The 18756-nt window shown below is 46.7% G+C and overlaps 1 protein-coding gene across 1 annotated transcript; it reads right to left on the reverse strand.

The window, feature by feature from the left end:
- Positions 1-180: 180 nt before the first annotated feature.
- On the reverse strand, positions 181-17283 carry ecel1 (endothelin converting enzyme-like 1). The gene is made up of 18 exons (XM_011608740.2): positions 17094-17283; positions 11862-12977; positions 11716-11784; positions 11241-11351; positions 11074-11166; positions 10876-11000; positions 6396-6618; positions 5128-5226; positions 4587-4661; positions 4410-4513; positions 3690-3748; positions 2765-2816; positions 2336-2403; positions 2086-2210; positions 1933-1998; positions 1762-1857; positions 1447-1523; positions 181-1342 (listed from the first exon to the last, which is right to left on the reverse strand). Exons 2-18 carry the CDS (start codon positions 12714-12716, stop codon positions 1243-1245), a joined length of 2397 nt encoding a protein of 798 aa, XP_011607042.2. The 5' UTR covers positions 12717-12977; positions 17094-17283; the 3' UTR covers positions 181-1242.
- Between the last annotated feature and the right edge of the window lie 1473 nt (positions 17284-18756).

Consider the following 18756-nt stretch of genomic DNA (forward strand, 5'->3'; position numbering starts at 1 on the left):
AAATTCGAAATGAAATACGTTTTATTGACTTTCATAAAGTGCCATTGTCTATATTCAAATGATTTAATCTTAATAATTTAATTTTAATTTAACATATAACTTGGAGGAATAATAATTTAGGTGAAGGAAGCAATAAATCTAACGGGTTCATTTTACAAAAAAAGGAACACAACACTTTGAGACTTTGTGTTTATTTAAACATTAAACGTTGACCGACAGTGGACAAGGGAGCAGCCGTCCAATCACAGATGTATGTCCTCTTTGGGTTTGGATCAGAAAAACATGCACTCTCATCGAAACAAACTGTACCATAAGACCTTTGATACATCACCCACTTTACAAAGTTTTATAGACCGTTTTGTACAAAAGTTGCTTTTAATAACGCTGTGTACAAATGTGTCATTGATGTATCCTGTCATGAGTGTTACAGCTGATAATTAGTGATTAGTTGGATGAGAAAAATTTGACAGCAGACTTGTTTGATTTACATTTTTAACTGAAGCCAGAAAAAACGTTAATAGTGTTGAATACTGTATAGATCTGCCCAAGAGCTGAACAATTAGGTAAGCACAGATCCCCCATTTGCTGCCACAAACCCTGAGAAACACGTCATGAGACCACCAAATTAAGATATCTTGATTAAAACAGAACAACAACACCCCCCCAACCCCAACAAACAAACATACAGTACATACACTCACAGTAACAAGAGGAGCAATGCAGGCAAACGCCACGACACTGAAGTGCTGTTCTCTCTGTGGCCGTAAGAGGGCAGCATCGACACACCGAGTAACGCCCGGGAGCATTTGGTTGCAGTTTGCTCCTGATCTCAGGTCGGTTTGAAGCAGGCCTTTGAGACTTTAACATCGGGTCATTAAAGTCTCTTATTCTGACAATCTACGCTCATGTTTATGCTAGAAAAAAGAGAAAAAAACTAAACATGGTCTTATGGACTCTATGCAAAATCTATGTAAATAGAAAAATACAGTATATGATTTATAAATAAATATAGAAAAATATATATAATGTACATAATAATGGTGAAGTGAGCCATGCTATAGTACCAAGATGGAGTTAAAATCAACTGTTCTGATGTTTCACTGCCTTGTGTTCTGAGTAAGATCAGGCTTTAGATGTTGGGGGATGTCCTGTTAACATCGATGATCACGCCTGCCGCGGGCGTGCGACGTGGATGTGAAGATGGAGTCGATGGGGCGTATTTCAGGTTGGCGGAGGGGGGGGTCACCACACGGAGCATTTGTCCACAGGGTTCATGGGAGAACCCCTTGGGCAGTGAAAAACACGGGCGAACTCGTCAAACTGCGACACGCTGCCGATCACTCTGCAGAGAGGAAACATCATGTAGTAGAGCTGCGGCGTCTAGGGACTCAACAGCGCAGCAACAGCAGGACCTTTTTGTGTGTAGGTTTCATGTTTGTGCTCTACCTGTAGTGCTCTGGTGCATGTTTGTCAGTGAGCAGCTGCAGGTAGATGGACTGAGATCTCCTCTTCATGCACCAGTTCTGAAGGAAAAGAAGCACTTCAATCATTGGCAGGTGGTGCTTGTTACAACACCTTTTGTCAATTTGTTGGAGAAAAAAGTGTCAAAAGCTTCTAAAAATACACCACTGGTCAATTATGTGACTCAATAGTATTGACAACAAATAGACGAGCAGGGACGGTTCTGTGCCTAATAGGTGTGGTTCATCAGCTCATGGTGGAACTCGTTAGCGTGTAAATATCACCCAGACCGGACTTCACCTGGGCGAAGGCGATGAAGAGCAGCTGTTCGTGCGTGTATCGGAGTCCGGGCAGGGGCCGCTCTGGCCCGTGTTCCCTCACCCACTTCTGATACGCCTGAAGAGTGAATGAAAGACAGGAAGTGAGAGTTTTGTGGGGATGGGAAGAGTTCTGGAGCGGAACGTTACTTACATAGTAGGAGAGCTTGAGCCCTCCCATGTCTGCGATGTTCTCCCCCAGCGTCAAGCGACCGTTCACCTACACATACACGAGGACCAGATCAGCAGGCCTAACAAAGCGGCGCTAACGGACTTTCAGCCCAAGGCCTCGTGCACACAGGCCCACCTTCTGGTTATAAACGGTGAAGTTATCGTAGAGGTTCACGATGCACTCGGCTTTCGTCTGAAACTTCCTGTACGACTCCTTTGTCCACCACTGTTTGAGGTTCCCGTGGCGATCGTACTGGCCCCCTAAGGACATAAACCATTGCATCACTAGGAGAGGAGGGTGCAGCCTTAGCAAGGAAACAACTCGTATTCACAGTTCATTGAGAGTTTGTTGTTATCGTTGTTGCTGGAGAGCTTCCTGATCTTACCCCAATCATCATATCCGTGGGTCAGCTCATGGCCGATGATCGCTCCGATCCCGCCATAGTTCATCGACCTGGGAGCAGAAAAGGTGACGGTGGGTAAGGTCAGATTGGCTCTGATCCTGATACGCTGCCTCAAGAAAGGAATTCAGGTTCAAGTTTAGTTTATTAGTCATACACCCTTGGTTTAAATTGGTTTTATCAGGTGTTTTGGGACTTTTTAGGCAGCAGAAGCGCACCAACCACCCTAAACACCTCCCCTTTTCCCCCTGGTGAGAACTCTCCAGTGTGGGTGGTCAGACGTCCACGGTCCTGCTCTGTACGAGGGACTGGCTCGCCACGCCAGAACAACTTATTGACCCTAAAGTTTCTGTTGCCATGGCGATGTGGGCAGCATCCCCGAGAGAAAGCAGGGACAGAAAGACGGCTACTTACTGTGGGAACTCTGGGTTGTAGAGCGTGGGCTGAAGAATGCCAGCGGGGAAGACTGGCAGAGGAGTAAAGAGACAAACAGTTGGAAATGTCCAAATACAATAAATGAGCAAAAAAAATGAACATGCAAAGGAAGAGTAGCTTATCTGTTTCATTTAAGGTGTTATTTTATTTAATAAATCTTTATTCCAAAGTGGGTAATCAAGGAGGAACAGTAATTAAATAAGAATAAAGACCTGAGCGCTAAAATAACCTGAACCGAATTAAAGAAATAACATGTTGAAGGACTAAAAGAAAGGAGCATCCCGGGGGCCTCTGATGACTTTCTGCCAGACTCCTCCTGTCCTTTTAGCATCATCTGGGGAGCACGGCATCGATTTTTCTGTGAGAGATTTAATCTGAGGACTCGACCTCGGAGATAGAGGGTGGGAGGGGTGTGTGTGTGTGTGTGTGTTTGGGGGGGCAATGACATTGCAGCATTAGACGTATTGAACTCAGGCAGGTGTTACCACTTGTGTCTCCCCCCAGGGAGAAGGACGGTGCACCCCTCCCCCCATGAAACCATGTCTGGCTGGTAGAACGATTCCCATTGACGGGATAATTGATCCTTCTCATTGACCCGGTGGAGAAGACAAGACACGCCATAATATCCATATCACCAGCAACTTGCTGTTCTTTTTTTGTTCTTTTTCCAAACAATTTTGCGTCTGTCGCCTCGTGATGCTGCCGTCACAGTATTGCTGAGCCTAAATAGCAGCATCTCCTGGATTTTAAACACATCGCTCACGCAGACGCTCACGCAGACGCGCAGCGGCGTGATGTCACGGCGTCTGCCCCCCTGTTCCTCCAGAACGGTGATGGTGACGGCTGCCTTTACGTGTGCAGAGAGACAACAGCCTTATGTGTGCAGAAGAAAAAAAACCCTTACCCATTTGGTTCTTGTTAGGAAGGTAATAGGCATTCAGGGCCTGAGGAGGAAGGAGCCACCTGAAGAGAGACGAGAAGCAAATAAATGTGGTTGATCACGAGATCACGCACGTCGCCGGCGTTTGTGCTCGATAAGCACTTGAAATATTCCTAAGTATCTCCGTTCAAACGCCCTGGTGAGAACTATCCAGTGGCCCCACGTCCAGGGTCCTGCTCTGCATATGAAACCACGCAGCTCCTTCACGACGATCCACTCAAAACCTGAATCATTGATTGGCACAAAATCTCCCAAACAAGGAGCCCCGAAAGCCTGAGAGGAGAGAGACTGATGGCTCTGCAGCGGGAGATTTAGAGTGTTCTCTGGAACATGGACGTGGAGCGATGGCGGCCTCGCTCTGTTGGTGATAATGTGTGTGTGTGTGTGTTTGTCATACAGCTGTTTAGCGACGCGAGCGTAACGCACGTGTCCCACAGCGCTTCACTACTGCCTGGCTGCGACAGATAAGCAAATCTAATGGATATCCTCCCGCTGCGCGCGTGGCTTTTTTATCGCTGGCTTTAATTTAGAGATGCGGCGAATGTGTATCAGAAATATAAAAGAGGTTCGTAGAGGCAGAAGCGAGTGTCGGACGCGGAGCGCCCCGCTGAGGCGGCGCCGGGGCGATCTAACGCCTCCTCGGTCGGGGAGCAGAGCTAAACTGTGTGAAGGCAACACACTCACGTGGTCTTGTCCACTTCTTCGTGGATCTTCTTGACAGACAGCTTGATGTTGAACTTGATGCTGTTGAGGATGTTCTTGAAATACGTCTTCTTGTCCACCTCAAACTGCAGAAGCACAGACGCGACAGGGGAGTCTGTGATGTGTTACGACCATAAAAGGACAGAGCTGGAGACTCACCCCGTACTCTTGGTCTATGAGCTCGGGTTTGAGCAGGAAGTCTGGATATCCTGTCATCACCATCATGTACTTGAGCTGTGAGGGACAAAAAGGGAGCGATGGAGGAATGTGCATGTGCAAGTGCATCATCACCTTACGAGTAATAACATTACACACACACACACACACACACACACACACACATACACACACACACACTACTACTCCTAATCAAGCAAACCCAATGTAATAGGATTACAGGAAAGCTCTTTATATTCAGCTTGGTCCCCTTAAAGGATTAGAACTTCTGATTGTAAAAGTATTAGAAGGGATATCTTGCCACGCAGACCCTAAATCAGCAGCACAGAAAGATCCGGATTAGACGATCTTCACTTCTCAATGTCAGGCCCTTGATGTCTTCCATCATACCCTATCTGTCCAACCCGGCAATCAATCAGAGCGCAGTGGAAAGAAAGAAGTGATTAAACTCTTTTCAGAAACTAATCGGATCCCTCAGGTGCAGCGTGCGTGTGTGTGTGTGTGTGTGTGTCAGCTTCTGCACCTTTGCTCTGGCCGCCTCTTTAGTGGTCTCGTCCATCCAGTCCAGCTCTTGCAGGCGGGTGTCCAGGGAGTGTTTTATGTCCTCTACCAGCTCCTGAACCTGGAAGATGGGATTTTAAAAGGAAAATGTCCATTTTATGTGTTTTTCCGCCTTCAACATTGTTAGAGTGAAGTGAGAATTCTCACGACACCGGATTGCAAGGTTGTTGTTTTTGCTCTAAACCGATCAGCCAAAGTTCCAGGTTGGAGATGGAGGTTTTGTTTTCATCTCAGTGCCCTTATTTCCTGAATTTCTTTGATCTTAATATCATCATTTTAATTAAATCTTCTCAGTATGGGTTGCTAACGAGCAGCAAATGATGAAAGCGCTGAAATAATTTTCGGCAGGATCTTTTTAATGCCATAAATCACTATCTTAATTCTAATGTACCATAAAAATGCTAATTGCAGCAATTACAGCTGAACTCTCTTTGAACAGGAGAAACTCTCCTCATCTGGGAGAAAAGACCAATTTCAGCTCCGTCTTTTGGCTGAATTCTCAGTGTCAGAGCCTGAGACTCATCAATGTCCAGTATGACGGAAGCAGCATCGAGCGGCTGGTCAAGACTTCAAAGGTTGCCGCTGGCAACCAGCCCACGCCTGCTGATAATGAGGTCTTAAACCTTGTGGACATTTCAACCTCGGCAGAGGAGTACGAAATGATTGAAAATACAGGATATCGAGCATTTCAATAACTCTGCACCCAGAGGACAAACGTGGATCAGGAGGCGGAGTTTGGACCTAAGCAACGCAAATCAGAGGACAAAACAACATGCACGAGCCCGGAAAGCTGCAAAAAAAAAGCCTGGCAAATGAGATGAAAACACATGGAGGAGGGCTAAAGGTGAAATAGAAGGGTTAGTGGGGAGTGAGTGGGCAGAGATGAGAGGAAGGTCACCACCTTCTGTGCGGCAAAACAAACTCAAGAGGACGAAAAGGAATCCAAAAAAAGAACAGCCATTGAACTTGTGACGAGGGCGGATGCTTGAAAATCTTCCAAAATGATGAATGTTTCATCTTATTATCATCAAAAGGTTCATCATCATCAAAAACCAGTGGAAATTGCAGCCAAATTTCTCATTACTTATCATATTGTTGAACCAGGAACTGAAGGAAAAGGGTTCCATCAATTAAAAATAAAGTGGCCGTTTCAGCTTGATGGATCTCGACCTCACAACCGCGGTTCCTAACGAGCTCCAGGAAGCTCGTCCACGGGGTGTCTGCAGGTACCTTGGCCTTGCTCTGAGAGGAGAAGTGCTGCTGGACAAACAAGGCCCCAAGAGCCATTCCAAAGTGTTTGTTGGCCTGAGTCAGGCAGAGCCGGCCCAGGTCCAGCTGCTGCTCCGTGCCGTCGATCTCCCGGGAAAACTCGTGGATGGTGCTGCGGAAAGCCGTGGACAGGTGTTCGCTGAGCGCCGCCACGATGCGCCACAGCATGTAGTTGTGGAGAACCCTGAAAAAACAGTTCCACATTCATTAAAGCTGTCAGGATTTCTCCGTTGACGGTTTATTTTAAAAGCCTTGTTTCCCCCTCCATTTGTTGGATGAAAAAAGCTTCTCAAGCCCATAATTTGTTTGTGCGGCCGTGATGTCAACTGAGAGCCGAAATGATGATGAGACCGTCACAGCAAATGAAGAAACTATATTTAAAATAACACTCAGCAGTGGTAAATGTGCCTTATTTCTGTCTGATCTCCTCCGACAATCAAAATCTAAAAACAACAAATGCAAAACTGCCCTGTAAATAAAAGACAATATTTAAACATGTATATTTAAGGTTACCTTTGCCATTCAAGCTGCTTTTTAACATTTGTGAGCAAAGAAAAACTATCCTTTAAAACTGTAAACGTACTTTATTTTGAAGGTTTATCTTAAATTAGCCCAAGGGTAAGAACGTAATTAGGATAAATATAGGAGGAATACATTCGGAGTTCACATTTTCTATCCTTTACTTGGATTCTCCTGGAGATGGAGAGGCTTTATCAGCGATCAAATGCAGGCTGCTAAAGGTTTATTCTCCCTTCAGAGGTACTTCTGCTTTAACGAGACGCTTCAGCACACTCCTCATGTTGAGTGGCATCTGCTGCGTCCAACTGCAATCTTTTCTTCCAGCTGGACCAAAGTTCTGTTTTCCAATCTGCCCTCTGAGCCGGTGAAGAGTGAGAAAAGTTGTGGAAAGAGCACGAGAGAGATGGTGATTGGCGGGGGCGAAAGGGCCCGGCGATTTAAGAGGAGTTCCTCCGATCTTGAGCGACTCGCAGGGAGGCGACGCAGCAGAAGAGTGAGGGAGATGCTGAGCTGGGGGGAGATAATGGATCAGGCCTTTATGCATTCAAGCTGTGTCTTCTCACCCAGCTGACGGAGTGCTGGGGGGTCCTTCCAGTGCACATCGCATCTGATCTGTCCCGCGGGGACAAACGCCCCACGTTCCCACTGCGTGGCTCCCTGGGAACCTCACAGCATGTTGTTGTTGTTGTTTTCCTCTATTTTAAACCTGTATTTTGGTATGCATGACAGATATCTAATCAAAAATACCTTTGGTAATAGACCCCTGGGGTCCTGCTGTGAATTTAACTGATGAGGGAAGGAAGAGGAAGCTGGGAAGGAGAGTAGGAGAGTAGGAGGGAATGAAGGAGGACTGTATCCTGGATGAGGAGCACAATCAGGTGAACGCCGCACGTTTCAGCTCCGGTCTGGTTTTCTTCAAAGAGAACGACAACTGTTGTTTCCCCGAGGAACCTGCGTGAATCCGAAGCATTTTCAATGAAACGTGCGGCGCCAAACAGAAGCAGAGGGTCTGTGAGGCAGTTCTTAATCAGGGCAGGACGGAGTGAAGGCTCATTAGCTGGACTGGATTTTAACGGGGCTAGTTAAGAAGACAAAGACGACACAGTCCCTGAACACCACATTAACACACCACTAAAGGTAAAGATGTGCCACCCCGCGGTAAACAGGACAGACTCATCGACTGTGTCATATGACAGCAGGAAAATACTTGTTACCTCTGTTATGTAGTCCTGAGAAGAACCTGAACACTGAGAATAGTTGATTCATGGAAACCCTTCAGATCTACGTCCAGTTTCATTTTTTCAAGACCCCGCAGGAGGTGAGGCACTTCTTTTGATTGGACGTGAAGACACACACAGGCACACACACATTTCATGCACTGAAACACACCTGAAGAACATGAAAATTCACAAACTGATAAGAAAGAAAATATGCATTTGATCCCAAGAGGAGAACAAGAGCAGGTCGAGGAGAAAGAGAAGAGGAGTGAGGAGTGATCTGCTCGTGACATGTGCACACGCACGCACGTGCACACACCAGACAGAGAGGGAAAGAAGGGAAATGGAGGTGTGACTGCTCCTGTCAGAAGACCCGTTGATGGGGGATTCAATCCGGGTGAGAACGTCAGAGGGGCAGAGAGAACCATGAGGAGAGCGACTTGGTCAATAGAGCCTAGAGAGTGATCACAGACAGGGAAATTTAGAAGTGGATGGAGAGAAATAGATGATGGAGAAGGAGGGGAATAGTGATGAGGAGGGATAGATGAGGTGTTGATGGGAAGAAAGGTGAAAATGAGATGGGAGCAGGTATCAAATAAAACATGCGGGCACCTAAAGCCAAAGCGGGGAAGAGTTCAATACTTCTGTAGCACAAAAATACCGAGACAGATAAAATCAGCCCGTCTGTACGTCACATGTTCACCTCTATAATGTCCAATTAAAGAGATTAAAACCTGTTTTTACTTGCTGATAAACACACTTTATGCTATTTTCACTCTTGATGAAGAATATGACCTTTCCTATGAGATTAGAGCTACAATCTATGTAGTTTTTATGAACAAATATCTCTTTCTTTCTTCTTATTCGACACACAGTGGGGAAAAAAAGTAATATTTTTGAGGAAACAGTAGGATTTTAGGTTTAGCACAACTCTTCAAAAGAACACCCTCTGTGCGTGTCCGTGTGTGTGTGTGCATGTGTATGAGTGTGTGCATGTGTGTGTGTGTCCTTGTTGAGCAACAGAACAAAAAGTGAACTGTGAGAGGAGGAGCACAACGTGAAAACAGTTGGAAGTATTATTTAGAGAGGCGAGGTGGGTTGATAATGCTGAAAAAAAACAACAGGCTGAACGAGCCGGAAGGAAGAGGAAAAAGTTTCTACAAAAGGACTTTTTTGGGCAGAATAAATGTGGACTCACATTCAGAGCTTTTAGGCAAATGGACATTTGTTTCATCCATTTATTTTTCAGTGTGTGACAACAGGATCCCCTATTGTGGTCCCAGAGCTAAATTGAAATTGAGACATTTTTATCCCTTTCACGTTCCAAATAGATTTTTGCCATTGTCATTTTTAACTGATAGAACAAGCTTTTGTTCATTTATGGGGCAAAAACAGCTCAGGTATAATTTCAAATCATTTTAATGCTGTTCCCTCGGCAACATGTTAAAACCTAGAAGCACCATCAAAAGGAGTGAGTGCAAAATAATGACAGGAAAGAAAAGCACATTGTGGCCTGAGGAAAAGAGGACCTGCGCTAATAGCTGGGAGACAGAGGATTATGATTACCCTTGAGAAGATGACAATAGCTCAGTATGTATGCACTTAAATTAAAATATACAGCAGATGGAGAAGGGGAGGGGCAAGAGATGAGGAAGGGCAAAAGTATGAGTCAAATTAAATATGGAGAGATATTTAAATCAATGTAAAAGCCTACAGGTGTGTGTGTGTGTGTGTGTGTGTGTGTGATGTGGTGACCACTAGTGGTCTAAACACATGGAAAACGGGGAAAATCTGCCCCTGCTGCCACAGCTGGATGGAACATCCCACCCTTTACTGGACAACGCAAACACTTCTGAACCAAAGAATATTAATTACATGTAAATCTAATCTGCTGGTCAGGCTAAGTGGACGGTGGGGGCCCCTGGGTAATGTGGTCATCACATTACCCAGGGACTCACTGTGAGTCACCAATAGCTGTTGTCCACAATTGCTTCCTCTAACTTATTCAGTAGAGCTGGGAAATACACACTTTAGGACACACACATACTATGCTTTTATTGATGGCGTCACTTCTACCTTCTAGTTGATTGATCAACGCTCCAGCGTGGTGCCACGGCCCCGGACTGAATCGATGGAGGTTGCTCCATTCAACATTATGATTTAGTCATTTGGAAACGGCGAGGTGAGGTAATAAAATGGCTGACGCTGAAGTTCCTGGAATGTTATGCGTTATGAAATTACCTCAATCTATGATTGCTTCTTTCCAATCAGGCCTGGCTGCAGTCTCAAATAAATGGCAAAAGTTTGAGCTGCCTGCCCTGAGTGCTGCTGCTGCTGTGTGTTTATGTGCTGTCACATTCTGGCCTGCGGCACCTTTGTGAGGCCCCCTGGAGTGTGTGTGTCCATACGTGCCCTGTGACACATGTCTGAGGCTGCAGGTGCTATAGAATACTGGGAGGAGATCAATAACATTAACACACGAACAAGGGATGCTACTGTAACACACACACACACACACACACACACACACACGCACTTCATCAAAGGCAATTACTTTGATTAGAGTCATGCTCAGAGAGTCAAATCAAAAACTCCTGTCTCTAATTTCCTGGATTTTCCAGTCATATCAGCACCCTCATCTTTCTTTTCTCATCTCTCTCAACTCTCCACCTTCACCGACATGCCCCAACATTTTTGTTTTTTACCTTTTTGAAGTGGTTTTGATGATGTCTGAGACCTTCTGGATGTAATCGGTGGCGAGCACCACGATCTCTTCATCTTCAGAAAAGGTGTCGTGAAAGATTCGGTCCAACAGGCGTTTCCAGTGAAGCTATGAGGAATATGTTTCAAAAAAGGATGATAAAAACAATAAATCCTGGGTTCTAAAGGATGGTGACACTCACGCTTGGCGCCATGCGCTGCAGCTGCCTCAGGGTGATGCGGTTATACATGGTGCTTATGTCCTTTCTTTGGTCATCATATTCCGATACAGTGATCTGAGAAGAGAGGAGACTTGTTAGATGAGCCCCCTCACAGCACGCCTGTACATGAACACGCACAATCGGCTCACATTGGCCAGACTGGTCTCAAGCTCTATAATCTCCTTTGACTTCTGCGTGGGGTCTTCGGCTCCCAGCATGCTCAGCAAACGCTCCATCAGGGCCTTGTATGCTGCCAGGATCTGTAAAGCGCATTGACATCAGCCATGACCGACGTGAGCGGGCAGGACATCATCTGCAACGGCCGGCGACATGTGGCAGAGTGGAAAGGAAAACAAAAGCCCAGCGGGTGGCGGAGGGGAGAAGGTGAAGTGGGGGAGAAAAGAGGCAGCAGGGAAAATAGGACAGATGGAGAGGGGGGCAAATAGGCAGGACAAGGACAGGAGATGTGTTCAGATGAGGTATAAATGGACAAAATGTCTGGAGTAAATGAAATGTGATGACGGACAACCATGGGATGGGCAACGTTTCTGGGTCGTGGTGCCAGAGCACGTGTGGACTACACACTGAGGAGCGAGTGAGCGGATGAAACATTATGGACCCAACCTTCACACTGTCCTCATCTTGTCCCAGGTACAGGCTTCTCTCAGGCAGTGTGAGTCCCTCCTGGTCAACCTACACACATCGTTTTGTTACGTAATGAAATGCTTCTTTAGAGGCGACAGGAACATTCTAAAAACTGTTTCTCCCACCCTGATTGCATTCCTGGAGGAGTTTTTGTCGTCCACATTGACGGTGAGGGAGAAGAAGACGGCCGTGCTGTAGACCCCCTGCGTCCTGTACAGTAGCTCGTTGAAGTCCGGCCTCTGGGCAGCACCCTCCGTCTCCCACCCAGCAGCAGCAGGAGGAGCCCCCGCCAGGTCCCACCCACCGCAGCTGTCAATCACCTCCATCATGGGTTCAGATCCCAGCTTGTCAATCTCCTGGATGTTGATGCAGGACCGGTAGAACTCCTTGACCTTCCGCTCTGCAGAGTTTGGCCCGTGCCTCTGTATGGGGTCCAGGAGGAGGCGCTGCAGTTTTTCCTCGTTGTGCTCTCCGATGGCGGTGATGATGCCGTAGCTGAGCTTGTCCTCGGGGATTCCGTGGCGCCTCAGCCAGCCGCCACAGGCGAAGGAGTAGAAGTCCTGGCAGGGCTGGATGGTGGGATCGATATTGGCCTGGATGAAGCGTGCCGCCCGCAACAGGGTGCGTTTGCGTTGGCAGTCCTGTCGGCACTGAGGGTCCTGCTGGGAATCCAGGGAAATGTACTTGAGCGTCAGCATGCTGCCCAGAATGACGCACAGGCCCGCCGCAAAGACCAGCGCGGAGAGCAGACAGATCTCTCTCCGGCTCCACCGGGGAATCCCTTTGTTGCTGTTGGTGCTGCTTAGATCTTTGTTTTTGTTGGACCAGGCGCCTCCCCGGCTGCGCCCCATGTGACGGTCCAAGCTGCCCCCCAGATGAAGCGTCATGCCGTTGCTGAGGATGTCGCTGCTGTAGCGGCCCCCGTACTTCACTTCCTGGAACTCGTCGTAGTGAGCAGTTAATGAATATGTCTTCTCCATGGCAGAAGTCTGCAGCTCGTACGACGAAGGCGAGGAAGATATTTCTATTTTTTTTTAATTTGGAGCCATGAAAAGTGCCGCTGAATTAAAGTCAGGAGGACTCTGGCTCTTCAGGCAAATCCTCTTAAGCTGTTTAAATCAAAATCAGGCAGAGAGAGGGCCTCCGATTGTTCACAGGGAATCTCAGGGGTGGTCTGCTAACTCTCATCCTCTTTCTCTCTGTTCTCTCTTCATTTGTTCTTCTCCTGTCACACGTGCCACCTGTCCACAGAAATAGAGAGGTGATAAGGCAGGGCAGAAACTGTCAAAACAAATATCGGACACCAACGTATCGAAGACGCACTAGAGAGGATCAGAGAGAAGGAAACCAGTTGTGAGATTATGGAAATGTTTGGTGAGTCCATAGAGCCTCCTGCCTGTGCAGGGGCAGGATCTCAGATCTCTGGAGCTTTCCAGGTTTGCCCCAAACTGGGACCATCCTCCTCTGATGAAACAAGCAGAAGGATGGTTCAGATGACAAATACACCAATAAGGTGTGTGAAGCTGTGTTAAATATCCTGTGGAAGAAACGGCGGGATTCAATAATGATCGTTGCAGGTGCGCCCTTCTTCAAATATTTTAATTCAGGCCTCCAAAGGAGATGAAACGATCAAATTAAAGAGCTCAAATCCATCGGAGTGTCTCGCTGTGTCAGCTCTTGTTTCCTTTCTAATCCAATAAATTTCCCCCTTAACACGACATTCGACTGAGGACGTCTTCAGGCACTGAGGTTTATTTTACAGCAGCGAGGAGGTTTCCATATCCTGGCCACTTTGATTCATTTCCCGGAGTCAAAGCTCCGGCTGCAGTGGAGAACTGCAGTTGGCCTGATTCACAGTTTTAATAACTCCTCTCAAGCCTCCGCTCGCTTCCAACCTATTGTTTACAGCTTTGACATTCCGAGGGCGTCTGCTTTGATTGTTATTCAGAGTCTCTAAACAGCGTGTTAGTTTTAAAACGGCATGTGAGTGTGTTGTCTGCAGGCTCCACGGCAGCTGCAGGGATGAACATAAATGGAGCATCGCCCCCTCCGACTTCATACTTGTTCTGATAAACAACACTTTAAGACCTGCTCTCATTCCTAATTCAGTACAGTCGTCGTGCAGACAGTAACCATTTTAGTGCAAGATGATTTGGAACGTGGTGAACGGTACCCGACAGCTCGGAATAGAAAAACTTTAGTTAAACTGGAGCTTTTTGGGAACATTAACAGATGTGCAACTGGGCTGGAAAAACCATTAAGGGTCAGAGATTTGATTGGACTATATAACCTATAGCTCTTGTAATGTGCCAGGAAGAATACTAAAATCACTTCTTAAAGGTTCAAAAGGACTCCACAGAAAATACCTTGTGCAGAACATTAAGTCTTGCTTCAGATTTCCTTCAGAAAACAGATTTTTACTTGAGGCATTCGGTAGATATTTAAACTAAAAGGAGCACATGCTTTGTTCCAGGATCTAGATTTGGGTTCAGGCTGTGTTAGGGGGGACGGCAACAAAGGTACCACACGGAGGTTTTATAAACTGGTCAACCAATTAGCGTCAGGAGAGTTTCCGGCCAGGTTTGTAGTGACTGAATTGAAAAATTTGGACGTGATGCTGCTTTTAGTTTCCAGCAAGGTTTGAGAAAAACAGGCAGCCAAAGGCAAAAGAATCTTTTTCATTCCAAGTATTCCTACACATAACCACGAATGGTTCTGTTTGGACCGGTGGAGCAGCTCTGGGCGCAACTCAAAGCGCCTCCCCAGCTTCCAAGTGGCCAACAACAACGAAGATTATCCACAGTTAACAAAAGTGTTTAATTGTCAAAGATTTATGTATCTCCAGACATCTCTTAGCCAAAAATCTAAACTTAAAGGGTTCGTCAAAACTAATCTCATTGGAGTGAACTTAAGCCCAAAATAAGAGAAAGAAAATTCTGACCTGACAGGTGAAAATCAAAAGAAAACCACTTACCTATCTAACCTTAAAAAGAGAAGGATATAACACAAAAAGGCAGGTCACTCTCACTTTTTGTACTCCCCACAACACAATTTAACGACACACATCAGAAACCAGCTGGAGTTTGAGGAAGATGAGGAGCTCTCAGGCGGCAGCCATCTCGGGGTTTAAACTCAATCCCTCCTGGATGATCCACCAGTCGCAGGTAACCGATTTGCCGATAACCATCAGGCACAGAGCAGGTCTACAATTCTCTGAACTCCCCCAGAAGATGCAAACATGAGGTGGGTACGTTCAACCGTGCGGTGCCCCTTCACTGCCCCAGGCAATTCCTGATTTTTGGTATCCAAGTAAGTGAGTTTTCTAACAACAGAAGCTGTTGTTCTCCCTCCAACTCCTAAAGGGTGTTAACCATCTTGTTTAGAGAATTGCTCATTGCAGGTTTGGCACCAACAGTGACAGAGAGGCAGAGAGCCCCGGCACAGTGGCGGGCTGATGCTGTGCCCATTTCTGGGGCGTTTCAGGCTGTTTGCTAGTCCCGAACTGAGAGAAATTCCCTCCTCCTCAGCCTAAACTGTTATTTTACACTGCATTTTACATTCCAATCAATTTTATCACCCAGCTGCTGGCACAGTGGACAGAGACAGATGAACCACTCAGGCATTACATCTCTGCTAAAACTCACCGCCGCCGGCTGAGCGGCAACGGCCGAGACAACATTCAGGCGTGCGCACCTGCGCGCTCACCGGGCATGCCAACAGCAGCAGACACGTGCGCAGCAGACTGGCCACTCCTGGGTGACAGGGGAGGAGGCGTGTGTCTCTGTGGAGTGTTACCGATAACTCAGCCAATCCTCCATCAGTCCTCCGCCTTGTAAACACACAAACAAACAAATCTTCCATCCACGCTGTGAATGTCACGCACGTCAGGTACAAGCACGTGCCTTTTTTCTTTGCTTCCCAGTATTGGATTACCATGTAAATATGTTTTATTCATTCAGCCAAAATGTGGTTGTGGTGCACAACTCATCTGCAGTGCGTTCAACCACACGTGCACGCACATGCACGCACAGATGCAGCTGAAGTCTAATGGACTGGCTCTTGTTGCTACATCACACAGGAGGGGACCAGTTATAGACAGTTATTTACTGGAGATGACGATGACAGCGCAGTGTGTGGAACACACCCCTTTATATACCTTTATCACCTGGAACGATCAGGTGTTGCACGTGGTAGATGCATCAAAGGGAGTTTTGCTGCTGAATGTCAGCACTTCAGCACCTCACATGACTCTGGAGAATAGAAACACATTCTCCAAAAGCTTTTATAAATGAATTTATTATCCCTGATGGTGCACAGAGGGTTCAGAGCTGGAGCCAGGCCCCAGGAGCTGATCGCCACAGGCTACCGTACAGCGCCTGTATGGACCCGGCTTGAACACAGTTTCAGGGTCCTATAAGCCGGTACGATAGCAGAACCTCTCGATAGGAAATGCGGCACCCACATTTTAGAAGATTCAACTGTTGTTTCATTTTAATTCCAGTATTTAAACGCAGTTCGAAGCCAGGGGGGTCGCTCCCAGGTCCATGTGCGCACGTAAATTCTGCTGCTTCGAGACACGTTGTCACTCCATAAAGAGAACTGGCGACGAGGCTTCAATTAGCAGTTACTGCAATTACATATTAAAGGTGTTCGTTCTTAAGACTAATGAAACACATGCTTAAACGTCTACTGCGCGTGTTCACTGACTTCTATAACGGGCAGAATCAAGTGCTTTTTAAATCTTAGTTGAGTAAAATAGTCTTCGTTAGTGCTGACGAGAGTAATTAAAACTGTTGCAGGCGCGCAAGGTGCCGATTTATGGTGAATTCAGCGGAATTTATGCGGTCTCCTCGTGCGTAAAGGACGCGGACCAGACCGCACATTAAGAAGAAAGCTGCTCGGTGGGCGCACGCTGGCCATTATTTTAGAGTCTCTCTGAGACTTTTATATCACATTTCTTAAATCTGGTCTTTCAGTCATCACCAAGGTTACGGACAAGACGATTAACGTCGAATGTAACTTAAGGAAGAAAACAACTGGTCGCTTTCAGTAACGCGCAGGAAAAAAACCCCACTTTTCCCCGCAGTTGAACCATTTTGTGTTTTGGACAGGTTGTTGAGGAAAGTGACACTACCCAAACTTTACCGCCACTGCGTTAAATGAGACTCATAGAACCACCAAGTTAGACCCGCCGGCAGCGCCCACCCATCTGCGCTCGGCAAAATCGAGTCGTTTCAGTTTAAAAAGTGCACGTTAAAACTTCCCAATACACCTCGTTTTTACCCTTAAACAAACCCTCGGCTCGAGAACAGGATGACTTCCCCAGAGAGACGCAAACTTGTGCAGAACGACCTTACCTATGCTGCGCAAATCTGAACCTCCTTGCACGGTGAACTTGGTCTTGCTTTCACAGCGGAAAGAGGAGAAATACACTCCGGTGACGGTGCCACGGGATTACCAGCCCCCCCCTACGACGATCGGCGCTCACGGGGATCCGCGACGCTTTCTGCCGATGCTGCAGCCCCGCAGCCCCCGTTGTATGGAGGGAGAGAGAGGGAGGAGAGAGGGAGGAAGGGGGGAGAGAGGGAGGAAGGGAGGAGAGAGGGAGGAAGGGAGGAGAGAGGGAGGAGAGAGGGAGGAGGGGGGGGGGGGGGAGAGGGCGTCTTTATTCAAGGTAACACACACACCCTCACACACAGCAGATGTTTTTCCTTATGTCACTGCGCTTTCAAATAGAACTAATTGGTGTGTGAATGACTGATCATGAAGACAAATGTAGATTTCCACTATGTTTAATATTCTGGCAGCAGCAGCTGTTTAATGTAACTGCCCGAATGTTTCATTAAATCTGGGGGGGGGTGGGGGACCTTTGAATTATTGAGTCTATTCCACTGATTAGGCTTCACTGTAAACTCATGAAACCACACACACATTAATCTCCATGTTGCTGGAGAGTCACGCAATTAAAATAAGTAAAGCCAAAGGTCGACTAATATTTTTATGCAAACCCAGTGAGAACTGGACATTTGAGCTACTGAGCATCTGGAGAAATGTGACAACAGACAATTGTTCCCTTCAAACCTCAACTTTGAGTTTGTGATTCTATCATCCAGCTGCAATATCTCCCAGAAAACAAAAGTGAAGACTGTCTGGTGAACCGGTCCATCTGGGAGCCTGGTACAGTTTTATCTGCTCCTGATAAACTCTGCAGGAAGCAGCAGCTTCCTCTCCGTCACAATAACCCCGAAGAAAACACCATCCATCACTGAAACGTCAGCATGTCATCCGGATCACATCAGATCAGCGTTTTTATCCTGCCCATTGAAACAATAACCTCACATTTATCAGCTATTGTGAACACGTTTACGAGGCATCGAGGAAACCAGGCAAACAAGGTGTTCTGGCCTACAAACCTGCTCACAGAAGCCCTGGATTTGGGTTCAGCTGTCAGCTCAGGGAGGACATTTGGCAAAATGATGCCGGAACACTTGTGGCCCAGACCTCCAGAATCATAATGAGTGTCCAGGTGGAGCTGAGAAGGACCAGCCGGTCCCGTGGATGCCTTCGACCACAGACGAGCTACAAGATCAGTGTTGGACTTTAACAAAAGTGAGGGGAGGGAGAGCACAGATTAGCACCGTCTGGATCCTCAGAGGTTTGATTTATCCTAATTCTTTTTTTTTGTTTGGCTGTTATTTACACACCTGCTGCCACAGGACAGATCATCCCTGTCTGGCTCCGTCGGCGAACAAATACATCTGTGCTAACATCCCTCAAACACTTTCTCTTGGCCATAATCTTCCAGCTTATGAAACGGAGGCCCTATTTTTCTGGCTAAAAATATGGGTTTTGTCCTGAAACACTTGATTCATCAGAATCCCAGATGATGCCAAATCTCAGAGGTAATGAGAGCAGTCATGAGCTAGTTTAGTTCTACTGGCCGATTTAAACGAAACACCAGGACTTCTACAGTAGAGGTGCTGCTGTAAAAGCTCAGGATTCTATAATTATGTAGCTAAA

The sequence above is a fragment of the Takifugu rubripes genome, chromosome 11 (genome assembly GCF_901000725.2).
Source record: "Takifugu rubripes chromosome 11, fTakRub1.2, whole genome shotgun sequence".
Lineage (NCBI taxonomy): Eukaryota > Metazoa > Chordata > Actinopteri > Tetraodontiformes > Tetraodontidae > Takifugu > Takifugu rubripes.

Bases quoted from the DNA above. Each gene is read 5' to 3' on its own strand.
- ecel1 (XM_011608740.2), bottom strand. From the start codon at position 12,716: ATGGAGAAGACATATTCATTAACTGCTCACTACGACGAGTTCCAGGAA. The intron at 1,858-1,932 runs GTAAGTAACGTT...TTCACTCTTCAG, and splicing joins GGCTCAAGCTCTCCTACTAT to GCGTATCAGAAGTGGGTGAG. The intron at 1,524-1,761 runs GTGAAGTCCGGT...CTTTTCCTTCAG, and splicing joins TCTTCATCGCCTTCGCCCAG to AACTGGTGCATGAAGAGGAG.